The following is a 17,812-nucleotide window of genomic DNA, read 5'->3' on the forward strand; positions in this document are numbered from 1 at the left end:
AATGAACTACATCAGTCATGATGTATTTGAAAATGTTAAGCATTTAGAAAATATTTTCTGGTAGTCTATAGAGAATTTTGTGTCTTGCATGACTTGAAGTATAACTTATTTTCTGTCACTTGAATACATTAGTATTTTATTAGCAAAGTGAAATTTATGATCAAAACACAGTTTTATTAAATACTAAAATGGTCTTTTAAGCCTAACTAAAATGTTATAGTGTAATTTATAAGCATATTGAATTAATAAATCTTAACTATATTTGAGAAAATGCAACAGTTTAGGTTCCAACATTTAATTGGAACCTAATTCTAATATATTTACAAGTGTCATTATCTCTGTGTCTTTCTAAAATACAGCTTCACAAATGTTGCCTATGTGGGGTATGCTACTTGTTATTTGATATTCTTCAGTAATGTGCTGTGATGCACTCCATTGATTTAATAGCATAATTATTATGGGAGTATATGAAATAGATAAGTATGTAATCTAAAAAATGTATATTCCTTTTTTCTTCCCTGATATGGTATACCATTATTCCAACCTGGCTTTACGATAGATTATTTGTTCCCATTAAAGTTCAAATATTAAATAAAGAGGCCAAAATCTTTGCTTTTCAATTGAGGTTTATTATTGCCTTAAAAAAATTTTAATTTCTTTTTTGCTAGTGGAAGTTAATAAACTAGAGTGATTCATTTGATGTTAATTAGCAAAGTGCTGCTATTTCTAATTCTTAGTCTGTTGTATATAAACAAAGAATTGAAGAGTTAAAATTGTTCTTTGGCAAAAAGTGAGTGTGCCTTAATTACATTGGAGAGGCAAAATCTTTATACAGTTATCCCTCAGTATCTGCTGGGGATTGGTTCTGGGACCTCCTCGGATACCAAAATCCATGTATACTCAAGTCCTTGTATAAAATGGCATAGTATTTGCATATAACCTATGCACATCTTGTGTAGTTTAAATCATCTCTAGGTTACTTATAATACCTAATACAATGTAAATAGTTGTAAATACAATGTAGATGCTATGTAAATAGTTGCCAGTGTGGCAAATTCAAGTTTTGCTCTTGGGGACTTTATGGAAAATTTTTTTCTTTATTTTTATATATTTTCGATCTGTGGTTGTTTGAATCTGCAAATGTGGAACCTGTGGATACAGAGGGCCAACTGTACCACCTTGTTATTGTTGATTCTTAATGTAGATGGAACATTTTCAACATTGTGAGAATCAACTCTGAAGTGATCAGTTTTAAATAGTACAAATTAATTTAAAGGCTTGAATTACCTCCTCAAAATCTGTGAGGTATTGTACAGTAATTTGGCTCTTATTTTTCAGTTTGCAAGGAATTTAACTCTAGATTTGGGGGAAGGATAGGGTTCTCCAACCTGGCTAATGATGTAGATAGAGAGACTTAGCAAGTATGTGCAGGAAGTCCTACAAGTTCAGAGGACTTTAATGACATAGTCTGCTCCAGATAAGCAGACTTAATCCAGAATATACTTGCTTAAGAAACTAAGTAATTTTACTAAGGCAGCTTCCAGTAAAACGTATTGTACTTCAGAATACTTCATAAGAGTTTCTTTTGTTTAGTTTGCTTCAAGGTGTTTGATGTTGACCGTGATGGAGTTCTCTCCAGGGTTGAACTGAGAGACATGGTGGTTGCACTCTTAGAGGTCTGGAAGGACAACCGCACCGATGACATCCCGGTAAATTCTGGTTGTATACATCTTGTTGCATGTAAATTTCCAACAGGAAAATGGAGTGAAAAATTTTAAAAAGAGATAAAGAGAAAGGGATTTGTTATTACCTCTAGTTGCTATATTATGCTACTCAAAATATCCATAGCTGAAGGTACAAAATTGGAAAAAGAATTTGCCTTAGAAAATTTCATAAACTGAATGTATTGTGTAAAGTAAAAATGAAACCAGAGGGAAATTGGCTTAATTTTTTAAAGCAAGTGTAACAATCTATTAATGGTAATTTAAAAAAATACTTGACCTGGGCTTCCGTGGTGGCGCAGTGGTTGGGAATCCGCCTGCCGATGCAGGGCACACGGGTTCGTGCCCTCGTCCGGGAAGATCCCACATGCCGCAGAGTGGCTGGGCCTGTGAGCCATGGCCGCTGAGCCTGCGCGTCCGGAGCCTGTGCTCCGCAACGGGAGAGGCCACAACAATGAGAGGCCCGGGTACCGCAAAAAAAAAAAAAAAAAAAAAAAACACTTGACCAAAATGTCGTATACCTTAGTCACTGACTAATAAAGATGATATCTACTCTTTTCTAATTACTTCTTTGGGTTTCTGTTTTTAAAGGAATTACACATGGATCTATCTGACATTGTAGAAGGCATATTGAATGCACATGACACCACAAAGGTGAGTCTCGCTGGGACTAATCCTTTTCTAAAAATACCTTGTACTCTGAATTGGTTTATATAGTTTACATATATATTTAAATCTCTTCTACCTCATCCCCACCAAGTGCTTATTTGGATCTGTTGTTACAACACCTCCAAGTTGTCTCTAAAGATAGCCCATTCCATCTTTAAACAACTCCATTAAGTGTTATATACATAAAAACATTTATTATATTTTATAAGCTAGGCATTTTATAAAAATTAAGTAGACACAGCCGTTGCCATCATTTATAATCTTTATTTCTCCCATTTTAATAAGTTATGGTAGGGCTAGCCTTATACTGAGTGAAAGAATGCACAGAAAAAAAGAACACATATTGTATGATTCCATTTATATGAAGTTCGAGAACAGAGGCAAAACTTAAAAATGGTAACAGGTGTTACAACAGTGATTTCGGGGATGAGTGATTTAACTGGGGAGGACCATAAGGATATTTGGGATGATGGAAATGACCTTTTATCTCAGTCTGGGTGGTACATATATTCTTTTACAAAATTTAAAAAGTAATATTGGTAAAGATCTCTTCTGAGTTCATTAATGGCAGCCAGAATAAGCATGTAATCAATAGCTTATATATATTTTGCCTTCTGTATGAAAATGTAATTTTTGGTACACTTTGACACCAAGAAAATATTGCTTTACTCAACTTATAAGAGTAATGTTAAATTGTATTTTGGGGAAATGTAATGTAGATACTCATTTTTTATATTTATTAAATTCTTTTAAATCTCTAAGAATTCTGATAAAATTACCAGATATTTCTAAGAAGGTCTTAGAAAATTGTTAGGATCAAAGGGCATAATCCAAAGAGTCTGCAAAAATGCTTTCAAAATTAGTAAATGCTTCATTTTCCCTACTCAGGGCCTTTTGTGGGTTCCGTAAGTGACCTTTGAACCAGAAGATACTGTGAGTTATTTCCCAGGTCTTATTGGAGGAAGAAGATTGTTGGGGATAAATTGTCCTCATTGCCATTGACTATTTCAACAAAATTTGGTTACTTTTAAACTTATCCTAGCTGGCCTACTTCTCAGATGAACACATAGCATCTACCTTAAATTATTGGTTTTCTTTCAGACATATGACAATTAGAAGTTTAATAAACAAGATTTTATTCAAATAGTATAAAAAAATGAGATCTTTTAAAATACTGTTTCTCTTTCAGATGGGCCATCTTACTCTAGAAGACTATCAAATCTGGAGTGTGAAAAATGTTCTTGCCAATGAATTTTTGAATCTACTTTTCCAGGTATGTTTAAGGTAAATGACAGGTACAGAGGACAGTGGTACCAGTAGTTCTGCATCTTTTCCATATGTAATAGTTATTACAACTAGGCTACAAAACCATATATTATAAAAAGAACTACATTATCCCATACACGACCTGAAGGATGGTGAGAGAGCATCAGTGCCTACTGAAGTTTCTCAAAGTCATGAGACGATAGGAGGGTAGAATAGAGCTGATTATGTTTATCTTACAAGTAATGACAGAGGAGAATGTAGACACATAGAGAATAATTTGCTATTTTTCTTCATTGTTGTCTTGTTTAAAGGCCCCTCCTAACAAGTAAGGCTGTGTGAACAGAGAGATGGATCATAAGTAGGCAGCTGTAAATTTTTCACAAAATATACAATCTTCCCAGTTAGGAGATTATCTTAGATGCAAGACTGTTTCTCAGTTCTGTTTTTTTTTCTAATTCTTTAGAAGGTCCAAAAAAGATTGAAGGAGAAGGAGGAAAGAATAGCTGCTAGGAGTGAGCAGCCATATTTTAACTGTTTTCCCAGTTAAAATACTTCTCTTGCTCCAATTAAAAAAAATAACTTATGGTTTCCCATTTTTCATGGTTCTTTATAAATATTTGTTGATTTAATAGTGATATTTTAGATTCTCCTTATTATATTTTCCTTTCCTTGTAAAAGCATCCCTGTGAAAGTCAGAAAGGTTTAGTATCTTTGTATCATGATCTTCCATTGCAAATAAAGGGTAACTTGTCTGTGACACAACGATGTTAGAATACATGGAAATTGAACTCTTCCTTATAGCTAATGACTAATTAATGTATATTTAAAGCATATGCAATCTGATAAGCCTATAATATCCATATAAATCACTCAGCTGCTCCACTATCAGTTTTCAGCAGGGATTTAAGTTGATGGCTTCGTAAAATAAAAAATGTACAAAAATAATATAAATCACTACTATAAACAGAAATGACTTGCTTGGTAATACGAAAATTGATCAGCTATTTTTTTATCTCATTTAAAATAATATTCTCAACTACTTTAAGTCATAATTAGTTATACAAACATTTTGACCACTTAAGTAAACTTTATGTTCACTTAATATATGAGTAAGCAGACTTATGCTAATTAGTTTTATTTTCTATCTGTGTCTTAAAATAGAGTTAGCTGGTAAGTTCAGTGATAAAAGCTTGAATTATGCTCTTATTTTATTTGCCAAGATCCCACTCTTGCCTGAGTATTTAAGTGTAACATAAGTATCAGTAGAATTAGTAAACCATTCCTGTGGTAATACTTTATTTTCAATCCTTTTTAATAAACTCAGTGCCCAATATTTTGCAGAGGAAGCATGCTAAACATGAGCAGGATCTTCTATCTTATACATTTGTCAGAAAGTATCAAATGTTAAATAATGTGGTAAGCAGAATAACTCAGCCTACCCCCACCTCCACCAATATCCATGCCCTAATCCTTGGAACCTGTGAATATGTTATTTTACATGGCAAAGGGGATTTTGCAGATGTATGAGTTTAAGGACTCTGAGATGGGGAGATTGGCCTGTATTATTCAGATGGGTCCAGTCTAATCACATGAGTCCTTAAAAGTGGAAAATCTTTCTCAACTGTGGTCAGAGAGAAAGAAATGACGTTGGAAGAAGAGTGAGAGAGGTGCAAGTGGCTAGCTTTGAAGAAAGAGGAAGGGGCCGCGAGCAAAGGAATGTGGGTGAACTCTAGAAGCTGGAAAAGGCAAGGAAGCATATTCTTCCTTTGACCTCCGGAAAGGAATACAGACAGCCCTGTTGCCGTCTTAATTTTTAGCCTAGTGAGATCCATGCCTTACTTTTGACCTACATAACAGTAAGATAATGAATTTGTGCTGTTTTAAGCTGCAAATTTTGTGATAATTTGTTACAGCAGTAATAAAAAAAAAACCGATACAGAGGGAGGTAATCCGTATTTATGGATTGGAAGGCTCAATACTTTAATGATGTCAATTCCCCTTCAGTTGATTTAAAGATTTGTGCACTCACAATCAGAATCCCAAAAAGTTCATTGTTGTCATTGTGTTTTTGCAGAACTTGACAAGCTGATTCTAAATACACAGAGAAGTATGAAGGGCCAAAAATAAAAATAGCAAAGGTGATATTAAAGAACAGTGGACTTGTATTACCAGATATTAGAACTTGTTATAAAATAACAGTATTGGGCTTCCCTGGTGGCGCAGTGGTTGAGAGTCCACCTGCCGATGCAGGGGACACGGGTTCGTGCCCCGGTCCGGGAGGATCCTACATGCCGCGGCGCGGCTGGGCCCGTGAGCCATGGCCGCTGAACCTGCGCGTCCAGAGCCTGTGCTCCGCAACGGGAGAGGCCACAACAGTGAGAGGCCCGCGTACCGCAAAAAAAAAAAAAAATAACAGTATTAAGACAATGTGATATCTGCATAAAGTTAGACAAACCAGTGGAACAGTATTGAGAGTTCTTAAACAGACCTACATAGGTGTGATCACTTGATTTATAACAAAGAAGACATTGCATTGCAGATGCAAAGGGGTGGTCTTTTCAGTAAGTGGTACTGAATTAATTAGTATTCATATGGTGAAAACATGCCTCATTATTCCCACCCCATTATAATACATGAAAAGTAATTTAGGTAGATTATAAATCTAATAAATTTGAACGGTAAACAATAAAATGTCTAGAAAATAATATAGGAGATATTTTAATGACTTTGAGGTGGCAAAGAGTTCTTAAACAGGACGCATGCAGCAATGAAGACCCAATGCAGCCAAAATACTTCCAGAGAGCACTAAGCATAAAGAAAAGTTTTAAGTTGGACTTCAGTAAAATTAAGAATTCTTTTTATCAAGAGATACCATTAAGAAAATGAAAAGAGGGACTTCCCTGACGGTCCAGTGGTTACGATGCCACGCTTCCAATGCAGGGGACACGGGTTCGATCTCTGGTTGGGGAACTAGGATTCCCCATGCCACGTGGTGTGGCCAAAAAAAAAAAATGAAAAGATAAGAATATATTTGCTTTATCTGTATCCAACAAAAGACTTGTATATAGGGCATACAAAGAGCAAAAATCAATGAAAAAAAGGCAGAAGCTCAATATCAAAGTGTACAAAAAACTTGAACAGGTGCTTCACAAACGAGAATATCCAAATAGCTAATAATTATGAAAGGGGGCTAACTTCTTTAGTCATAATGGAAATACATTTTAAAATCACTCTTGGAGTACCATTAGACATCCATTAGAATGGTTAGCTTTGAGGTGATATGAAGCATTGTTGAGGATAGCAAGAAACTGGAACTCTTACACATTGCCAGTAGGAATATAAATTCTTACAAGTATTTTGGAAATTGTTTGGCTGTTTTTATGTATACTCTATGACTCAGCAAATCTACCCCATGTATGTACCCTACAGAAACTTGTATATCTGAGCACCAAGAAACATAGAATAAGTTCTTATAAGCATTTTTTTTACAGCCCCAAACAGAAAATGACCCGAGTACCTATCAACAATAAATACATAAACAGAAATGGTGGCACATGCATACATATGGTTTACTTTAAAACAATAAAAATAAATATACTGGTGCTACACACAACCACATGGATGAATCTTACATAATTTTGAGTGGAAAATACTGGACCAGAAAATTCAAAAGCAGACAAAACCAATCCATGGTGGTAGAATTTAGTAGAGTGAACACATTAAAGGGGTACAGTGGTGTCTGGGAAAGAACTCAAAGTGGAACTTTGGGAGAGGTAGCAATGTTCTGTTTCTTGACTGGATGCAGGTTACATAGGTGTGTTTACTTTGTGAAAAGTCAATAAACTGTACACTTAAGATTTGTTCACTTTTAACACTTTGCTGTACATGTGAAACTAACACAATATTGTAAATCAGCTATACTTCAATTAAAAAATCTTTTTAAAATATTGTTCACTTTTAAGCATGTATATTATATTTCCTTTTCATTAAGTTTGCTTACAAAAACCCAGATACCTGTGCTTCCCTCGTGGCGCAGTGGTTAAGAATCCACCTGCCAATGCAGGAGACACGGGTTTGAGTCCTCGTCCAGGAAGATTCCACATGCCGCGGAGCCACTAAGCCCGTGCACCACAACTACTGAGCCTGTGCTCTAGAGCCCACGAGCGACAACTACCGAGCCCATGTGCCACAACTACTGAAACCTGCACGCCCTAGAGCCCGTGCTCTGCAACAAGAGAAGCCACCACAATGAGAAGCCTGCGCACTGAAACCAAGAGTAGCCCGCGCTCACCACAACTAGAGAAAGCCCGCACGCAGCAACGAAGACACAACGCAGCCAAAAATAAATTTAAAAAAAAAACAAAACCCAAAGCCCAAGTATGCATCAGTAGGAGAATGGATAAAATGGTATTGTCAAACAGTGGACTGTTACTCAGCAATAAAAAAGAATGAACTACTGATACATGCCTGAATCTTATAAACCTAATTTGTGTACTGTTAATTGTACCTCAAAATGTAAACAAAACTATAAACAGGCATGCTGATGTATTTACAGGGAGCTGTACTAATAGCTATAATTTACTTTGAAATGCATGTAAAAATTAAGATGATGAATTGAGGGATGAATAGATTAAGTATAATAAAAATGTTAATGTTAGACTTAGGTGATGGGAATGAGGTGTTCAGTGTAAAATTCTTTCAACTTTTCTGTATTTTTGAAAATTTTCATGTTAAATGTTGGGGGAAAAATCATATCTTTTGTGATGATATTTAGAGAAGGCAAATAAGTTGAGGAGAAAATGAGCCTTAAAAAGCATATTTAGGGCTTCCCTGGTGGCGCAGTGGTTGAGAGTCCGCCTGCCGTTGCAGGGGACACGGGTTCGTGCCCTGGTCTGGGAAGATCCCACATTCCGCGGAACGGCTGGGCCCATGAGCCATGGCTGCTGAGCCTGCGCGTCCAGAGCCTGTGCTCCGCAATGGGAGAGGCCACAACAGTGAGAGGCCCGCGTACCACAAAAAAAAAAAAAAAAAAAAAGCATATTGAGCACTAGTGGCAATAATGTTTTTCTTAGAGTTGTTCAAATTGAAATGCCACCATTATCCTTCATTTTCTGTGTCCTTTTCATCTCCCCTTCACCTCTCTGCCCAGGTGCCATGGTATACTCTTCAGATTTCAGGAAAGGAAGTAATATTCTCTATGTGAGATAATTAAGATATATAGTGTTAATGAAATATTCTGAAAAGTAGTTTCTTCCTTTCTTTCTCCTTTTCTTCCTTTCTTCCTTTCTCTGTCTCTGTCTCTGTCTCTCTCTCTCTCTCTGTCTCTTTTTTATCACGCAGAGATTTGGAAATTGCCTTCCATTGCAATGGTTTGTTTAAAAAGAAACAACAGAACAGAAAATTTAAGTTTAAAGTTCAGATTTGCTTAAGTGGATCATTGATAATTCATCAATTGAAAGCTATTGCTGATTTAAATTCCCATCTAGAATATGGATCTCATACAGAGAATGTGAAATAGTCTATAGTCCAGTCATTGGCACCAAAGAAGTTTAATTTACCACTTTTATCTCTAGGTATGTCACATAGTTCTGGGGTTAAGACCAGCTACTCCAGAAGAGGAAGGACAAATTATTAGGTAAGTTTGTAGTTTCAATCTGTACATTTTTCATTATATAGTTGAAATTTCTGACACCTGAAATATATTGTTACTGAGTAACAGCATGTCCCATTTTAACGTTATCATTACAATAGCACTTTGTTTCTCCAAAACAGTTACATAATGAAATTTTTTGTTAAACTAACTTCCTAACCAAGGGATTGGGTTAAGATATTTAAAGTGTACAATGTGGTGACTTGATATATTGTATACATTATGAAAGGATTCCACCCATTGAGTTAATTAACACACCATCATCATCAGCTCACATATTTATTTACCTTTTGGGGGTGGGGGTGAGAACATTTAAGTTCTGCTGTCTTAGCAGGTTTCATTTATATAATAGATTGTTATCAACTATATCACATTGGATTTGAAGACCTTATATATCTTATAATGGAAATTTGTACCTTTTTACCGACCTCTGTTTCTCCCAGCCCCTGGCAGCCACTTTCCTCTTCAGTTTCTGAATTTGACTTTTTTTTTTTTTATATCATGCAGTATTTGTCTTTCTCTGTCTGGCTTATTTCACCTAGTTTAATGCCCTCCAGCTTCATCCATGTTTTTGTAAATGACATGATTTCCTTCTCTTTTAAGGCTGAATAAAATTCCATTTTATATATATAAAAACACCACATTTTCTTTATCCATTCATCCATTTTGGGACACTTAAGATTGTTTCCATGCCTTGGCTAGTGTGAATAATACTGCAATGAACTTGGGAATAGAGCTGTCTCCTCAAGATAATGATTTCGTTTCCTTTGGATATATACCCGGGAGTGGGATTGCTGGATCATATGGTAGTTCCATTTTTAATTTCCTGAGAAACCTCCACACTGTTTTCCGTGATGGCTGTATCAGTTTACATTCCCACCAACAATGTACAAGGGTTTCTTTTCTCTACATCCTTGCCAGCATTTGTTATCTCTTATCTTTTTTATAATAGCCATCTTAAAAGATGTGAGATGATATCTCATTGTGGTTTTGATTTGTATTTCCCTCATTTTTAGTGATGTTGAGCACCTTTTCATGTAGCCATTGGCCATTAGTATGTTTTCTTTAGAAAAATATCTATTCAGGTCCGTTGCCCATTTTTTTTTTCTTTGCCCATTTTTTTAATTGGATTGTTTTGGTTTTTTGCTAGTGAATTATATGAGTTCTTTGTATATTTTGGATATTAACCCCTTATCAAATATGTGGTTTGCAAATATTTGCTCCCATTTTATAGGCTGCCTTTTCATTTTGTTGATGGTTGCACTATTGACACTCTATCACATATGCACATACGTATATACCTCTGATGGAATTTGTAAATTTTTTACAAAAATGAGAGTATTCTGAAATATAGTTTTACTTTCTGCTTACATTTCCACTGCAGATAATATAAAATGACACTTGTATTTATCAATAAAATCCTCTTATAATTTAAATGATTGGCTAATAGGTCCTATTCATCCCCTAATTTTATCTCTATTTTTCTTTAACATAAGTATATTGGAACAATTTAGTAATAAAGTCTATAAGCCTTTGATTAGGGATTTACTTAGGCAGAATTATTGAAGTCATATACCTGGGTTAATGAGCCTGTATATTTTTATAGTTATAATTCAATTTTTAATACCTTAAGTATCTTTCATTGCTTTAGGATTACTATTATACTACATGTTTATATAGAAAGTTTTAGAAATATGACTGAATCTCTACTAAACTTTGCTTTTAGAATAAAGTCTCAACATATAGTTTGTCACTTGACTTTTTCCTAAAGTAGTGTGTATAACTACTTTTTTAGTAGTTTCTTTTGGCTTTGGACTAATGGATAAAAGAGATTTTACTGAAACAGTTGTTGGGAACACCAGAGAACAAGATTACATAGTCACATTTAAATAGGCAGTGCCAATTGAGATTTAGGTTAGTTGAAGTAGTAAATATATTTTGTTTTTAAAATGGATTTTTAAAAATAGTTCTTAAAGAAGGTTAGGCAAAATCCATTTTTTTAAAATGTTGTTTTCATAAAAACTGTAGTCTTGTGTAGTCTTTTTAATTTTCATACTCAGAAGACTTCTTCTTATTTACAGTTTACAGATGTTGACAGTGTTGCTTGATTTTCTCTAATGTTTAACTCTCGTAAAATAAAAATTAAGAATACATTGAAGTGTACAAATGAGATAGTGTAAGGAAATACTAAAAGGCTTTTATGTAGCTGCAGTAGCTTTTTTTTCTGACAGCACTGCAATATAATTTCATATTATACTAATATCTTCTTAAGTCATTATGACTTAGCATAGATATTAAGAATGCTGTGTAAACTGTATATATATTTCTTGGCTTAATTATTTTGCAAATGTTCATAGCAACCCTATTTAAAAATATAATGTTGAGATAATCTTATATTTTTATAAAACTTTGTCCTTTGCAAAATACTTCCACTTGGGTTATTTCATCTAGTCCTCAGAATAACTGCATGAAATTAATTTCATCATCCCATTTTGTAAAAGAGAAAACTGAGATTCACAAAAGTTGAGGAACTTACCTAAAATTACATGGAGGTAGCAGAATCAAGTCTAGGACTTTTTTCATTAAAAACACTACTGCTTTCTGTATTTTTCAATAAATCTGAATTTTAAATCCTAGGTTCCAAATTTTTTATTTCATTTGGATTTCTGAGTTTTGTTTTATTTTGCCTCCATTTTTCACGTCAAAAATTCATTTTACTGTGATGGTTTTTGATGGATGAGTCAGGGAATCACACCTCTAGTTGCTAGACGGGATGCTACCTGATTCATGAATCATTGAATAAACTGAACTAGATCTTCAAAAAAAAATTTTTTTTTAATAAAAAGTAAAGGATGAGGAACTTCCTTGGTGGTCCAGTGGGTAGGACTCCACACTCCCAATGCAAGAGGCCCGGATTCAATCCCTGATTGGGGACATAGATCCTGCACGCATGCCACAACTAAAGAGTTCGCATGCCACAACTAAGAGCCGCATGCCGCAGCTACGAAGTCTGCCTGCTACAACTAAAGATCCCACGTGCTGCAACTAAGACCCAGCACAGCTAAAATAAATAATAAATAAATAAATATTTTAAAATAAATAAAGGATGAGTCAGGTTGTTACATAGGCAATGAAGTGAAAGAAATATTTGTCTCAAAAAAAAAAAGAAAGAAATATTTGTCGCTAACTTAAAGAATCAGTACTTTTTTTAAAGATCAGTATCATGGACTTCCCTGGTGGTGCAGTGGTTAAGAATCCGCTTGCCAATGCAGGGGACACAGGTTCAATCCCTGGTCTGGGAAGATCCCACATGCTGCAGAGCAGCTAAGCCCATGTGCCACAACTACTGAGCCTGTGCTCTAGAACCCATGTGCCACAACTACTGAGCCTACGTGCTTAGAGCCCCTGCTCTGCAACAAGAGAAGCCACCGTAATGAGAAGCCTCCGTACCGCACTGCAACAAAGAGCAGCCCCCGCTCGCTGCAACCAGAGAAAGCCCACACGCAGCAATGAAGACCCAAAACAGTAAAAAAAAAATTAATTAATTAATTAATTTAAAAATCAGTATCATGATTTCTGCAATGGCTGAGTGAAGATCTCAGCAAATTCTCTCCCCGAAAAGCAACTGGGCAAAATTGTCAGCCAACCATTTCAGGACTCTGAAAACTGAACAGAGTTATTCAACAAATTGAGAAGCATTTATTCAAGAAAAACTACTAAACCTTGGTAAGAATAATGGGATTCTGTAGTATTTCTACCTGAGACTGTTCCCATGCCCTCCCATCCAACAGATCTGCATGATAGTTTTACCAGGGCAGGCCAGAGAGGGCTGACTTGATTTGCAGTAGAGCAGGGCTGAGTGCCTGGCCAAGAGAATTGTAAAAAAAAAATGGGGGTGGGGGGTGGAATTAGAAGTTTGGGATTAACATATACACACTACTGTATATAAAATAGATAAACAACAAGGGCCTGCTGTATAGGGAACTATATTTGATATCTTGTAATAATCTATGATGGAAAAGAATCTGAAAGGTATATATATATATATATGTGTATATATATATATCTGAATCACTTTGCTGTACATCTAAAACTAACACAACATTGTAAATTGACTATACTTCAATTAAAAAATGAAAGCAAAAAAAGAAAATAATATAAACAATCTTATAAAAATATTGTAAAAAACAGTAGAGATTACATGGTGGCAAACAATCAGGGAACATCGCTAGCTTGGGGTTGAGGTACTGGTTAAGGGAAGCAGCAGACGGACAGCCCAGTCAAAATTTTAACAAAGACATCCAGAGAACAAGATAACCATAGTGAGTAAACTTCCCCATATTCTAAATGATTTGGAAGGCTGCTAGTATATACAAGACTACATGCAATCTCAGAAGACACCAAAGCGAGCCTTAGATGTCTATTCATTCCTGGTTTAATGGGAATCCTTGCACATGCAGAAAGTAAAAGCCTTCCCTTGCACAGAGAAGGTTTGTAACCTTTCTGAACTTTGCATGTGTTTCTCAAATGGTGAACACAGATCCATCAGAGAAAAGGTGCAAGTGGCTCCAGATGTTTAAGCACAGCCTCTCACCAGTCATTGGCTGGCAAGTAAGTTATGCTCTTCCCAAGAAATCCAGGCTTAAAAATAAATATAAGAAATAATAATAAAACTGGGACTTCCCTGGTGGTCCAGTGGTTAAGTCTGCCTTCCAATGCAGGGGACGTGGGTTTGATCCCTGGTCGGGGAACTAAGATCCCACATGTCGTGGGGCAACTAAGCCCGCGTGCCACAACTACTGAGCACACGGGCCACAATTAGAGAGCCCAGGCACCACAACTAGAGAGTCCATGCGTTCTGGAGCCCATGCGCCACAGCTAGAGAGAAGCCCACATGCTGCAACACGGAGCAGCCCGTGTGCCACAGCGGAGGATCCCACATGCCTAAACGAAGATCCTGCATGCCACAACTAATACCCAATGCAGCCAAAAATAAAATAAATAAATAAATATTTAAAAATAATAATAAAACTGAGCAGCCTTATACTTGCAGAAGAGACAGACTCTACAGAATTAGTTCTGGAAGTCACAAGGAAGAACACACGGGGGGGCGGTCAGAATCCAGAGTTGCTGAAATATATTATCAAATATGTCTGATTTTTGATAACAAAAAATTACAAGACATTCAACAGAATAGGAAAATATGACCCGTATACGGAGGGAAAACTAGTTGATAGAAACTGTCTCTGAGGTGGCCACTGATGTTAGACTTAGTACGCAGACTTCAAAGCAGTATTTGAATGTAAGTGTTTTCAAAGAACTAAAGTAAGCTTTGTTTAAAGAATTAAAGTATCATGACAATGACTGCTTAAATACAAAATATCAGTAAAGAGACAGAAATTTTAAAAGAGAAGCCAATAGAAATTCCGGAGTTGAAAAGTACAGTAAGTGAAACAAAAATTCACAGCAGATTTGAACCGACAGAGAAATAACCAGCAAAATATAATATAAACCAATAGATTTTTCGAATATGAAGAACAGAAACAAAAGAATAAATAAAAGTGAACAGCACTTCAGAGACATATGGAATGCCAGAAATAAGTATACCAACATAAACGTAATGAAAGTTCCAGAAGGAAAGGAGGGAGAGAGAAAAGAGCAGAGAAAAATATTTGACAAATTAGTGGCTGAACCTTCCAAAATGTGTTGAAAATCAGTAATTCAAGAATTCCAGTGAACTGCAAGTAAGTGAAACATAAAGAGATTCATATCTAGACACATGGTCAAACTGTTCAAAGCTATAGGCAAAGAGAAGATCTTCAAAGCAGGAAGAGAAGAATGACTTCTTTTGTAGACAGCAACCCCAAGTCAACAGCTGACGTTCTTAAAAGATGGAGGTCAGTAGCCAGTGGGATGGCATTTAAAATGCTGAAAGGGGGCTTCCCTGGTGGCGCAGTGGTTGAGAGTCCGCCTGCCAATCCAGGGGACACGGGTTCGCGCCCCGGTCCAGGAAGATCCCACATGCCGTGGAGCGGCTAGGCCCGTAAGCCATGGCCGCTGAGCCTGCGCACCCGGAGCCTGTGCTCTGCAACGGGAGAGGCCACAACGGTGAGAGGCCTGCGTACCACAAAAAATAAAAATAATAAAAAATAAATAAAAATAAAATAAAATGCTGAAAGGGGAAAAACTGTCAATCCAGAATTCTTTATCCAGCAGAACTATCTTTCAGAAATGAAGGTAAATATAAATACTGAATTTGTTGCTAGTAAACATGTCCTAAGATAAATGCTAAAGAAACGTCTTCAGGCTGAAAGGAAATGACACCAGACACTTGGTAATTTGACTCCACACAAAGAAATATAGAGCACCAGTAAACGTAATTACATAGTTAATAAAAGACAGTATAAATATATATTTTCTGTTTCTTTTTACTAATTTAAAATTAATGAGATAGTGATTTAAAAATTGTTTTTGTAACAGAAAATGTGTGACAATAATAATACAAAAAGAGTAGGAGGCAGAGCTATATTTGAGTAAGGTTTCTATATTTCACTGCAATAATTTAGAGTTAATCTGAAGTAGAATATGTTAAGATCCATATTGTAACTCTAGAGCAGCAACTAAGAAAATAATCCCAAAATATGGTTTCTTAAAAAAAATTAAAGTGATATACTAGAAAATATCTATTTAATGCAAAAAAGGAAGTAAAGGAGGAATAGAGGAACAAATAAAAATACTTGAGGGCTTCCCTGGTGGCGCAGTGGTTCAGAGTCTGCCTGCCGATGCAGGGAACACGGGTTCGTGCCCCGGTCCGGGAAGATCCCACATGCTGCGGAGCGGCTGGGCCCGTGAGCCATGGCCGCTGAGCCTGCGCGTCCGGAGCCTGTGCTCCGCAACGGGAGAGGCCACAACAGTGAGAGACCCACGTACCGCAAAAAAAAAAAAAAAAATTGAAATAAATAGAAAACAAATAACTAAATAGTAGGCATAAATCCAAACCAATAATTACCTTAAATAATAATGAATTAAACGCTCTAATCAAAAGCTAAAGATAGACTGAATCTTTTTAAATCCAACTACAGACAGTCCCTGAGTTATGATTTTTTGACTTTATCATGGTTCAAAAGCAATAACATGTTTAGTAGAAACCATATTTTGAATTTTGATCTTTTTCTGAGCTACTGATATGTGGTACAATACTCTCTTGTAATGCTGGGCAACAGCAGTGAGCTGCAGCTTCCAGTCCGCCACTTAATCACAAGGGTAAGCAACCAGTACACTTACAACCATTCTATACTAATGCAACCATTGTGTTTTTCACTTCCAGTATAATATTCAATAAATTGCATGAGATATTCAACACTGAATTATAAAATGGGTTTTGTGTTAGATGATTTTGCTCAACTGTAAGCTAATATAAGTGTTCTGAGCACGTTTAAGGTAGCCGAAACTAATCAATCTATGATGTTCAGCAGATTATGTGTATTAAATACATTTTCAACTTAAGATATTTTCAACTTATGATGAGTTTATCGTGCCATAACCCCATCATAAATTGTGGATGATTTGTACTTGAGATTTAAAGACACAAATAGATTGAAAATAAAAGGATGAAAAATATGCAACCATGCAGATAGTAATCATAAGAGAGCTGGAGTGGCTATACTGATATTACAATTAAAATGGCTTTTATGCAAAAAAATGTTACTACAGACAGACATTTTATAATGATAAAAGTTTCAGTTCATCAGGAAGATATAACAATTGTAAATATATATGCACCCAGTAACAGAACAGTCTACCCAGCAAACAGCAGAATACATATTCAAGTGCACATGGAATACAGTCTAGGACAGACTGTATTCTAGGCCATGGGTTTTCATACTCTGGCCCTTTGGCTAACTTGGGAATGCTACCTGATTTTTATACAGCCTGCAAGCTAAAAATGTTACTTTACATTTTTAAATGTTTGAAAACCATCAAATGGGGATTAATAATTTGGGACACTTTACAATTAAATGAAACTCTAATCTCAGGGTACACAAACAAAGTTTTATTGGAACACAACTATGCACATTCAAAGAAACCTTTGGGGAATGGAAATTTGTTAACCTGATAAAGATTTCTGGAAAAACCTACAACTGATATATCTAATGGTTGGAACACTGAAGACTTCCCATAAGATCAGGACAAAGGCAAGGATGCTTGCTCTCACCACATCTATCACCTTTGTATTAGAGGTTCTAGCCAGTGAAATCAGGTAAGATTAAATAAATAAATTTTTTAAAGTCATCCAGATTATAAAGGAAGAAGTAAAACCGTTTCTATTTGCAGACATAGATTCTAACTCTTAAAGAATTCACGGAAAATCTATTAGAATTAATAATTAGTTCAACAAGGTTGTAGGATACAAAACCAATATAAAAAATCAATTGAATTGCTATTTACTAACACTGAATAATTTGAAAGTAAAGTTAAAATTAAGACTCTAGTTCCTTTCTCAATA

At 35.7% G+C, this 17,812-nt stretch overlaps 1 protein-coding gene across 1 annotated transcript in view; it reads left to right on the forward strand.

The window, feature by feature from the left end:
- USP32 (ubiquitin specific peptidase 32) overlaps window positions 1-17,812 on the forward strand; it is a 202,086-nt gene that overhangs the window by 129,206 nt on the left and 55,068 nt on the right. The window contains exons 8-11 of the mRNA XM_060133829.1: window positions 1,594-1,709; window positions 2,313-2,375; window positions 3,580-3,663; window positions 9,230-9,291. Of these exons, the coding sequence (XP_059989812.1) occupies window positions 1,594-1,709; window positions 2,313-2,375; window positions 3,580-3,663; window positions 9,230-9,291 (325 nt within the window). The remainder of the gene's footprint in view (window positions 1-1,593; window positions 1,710-2,312; window positions 2,376-3,579; window positions 3,664-9,229; window positions 9,292-17,812) is intronic.

The sequence above is a fragment of the Lagenorhynchus albirostris genome, chromosome 20 (assembly GCF_949774975.1).
Source record: "Lagenorhynchus albirostris chromosome 20, mLagAlb1.1, whole genome shotgun sequence".
Classification (NCBI taxonomy): Eukaryota; Metazoa; Chordata; class Mammalia; order Artiodactyla; family Delphinidae; genus Lagenorhynchus; species Lagenorhynchus albirostris.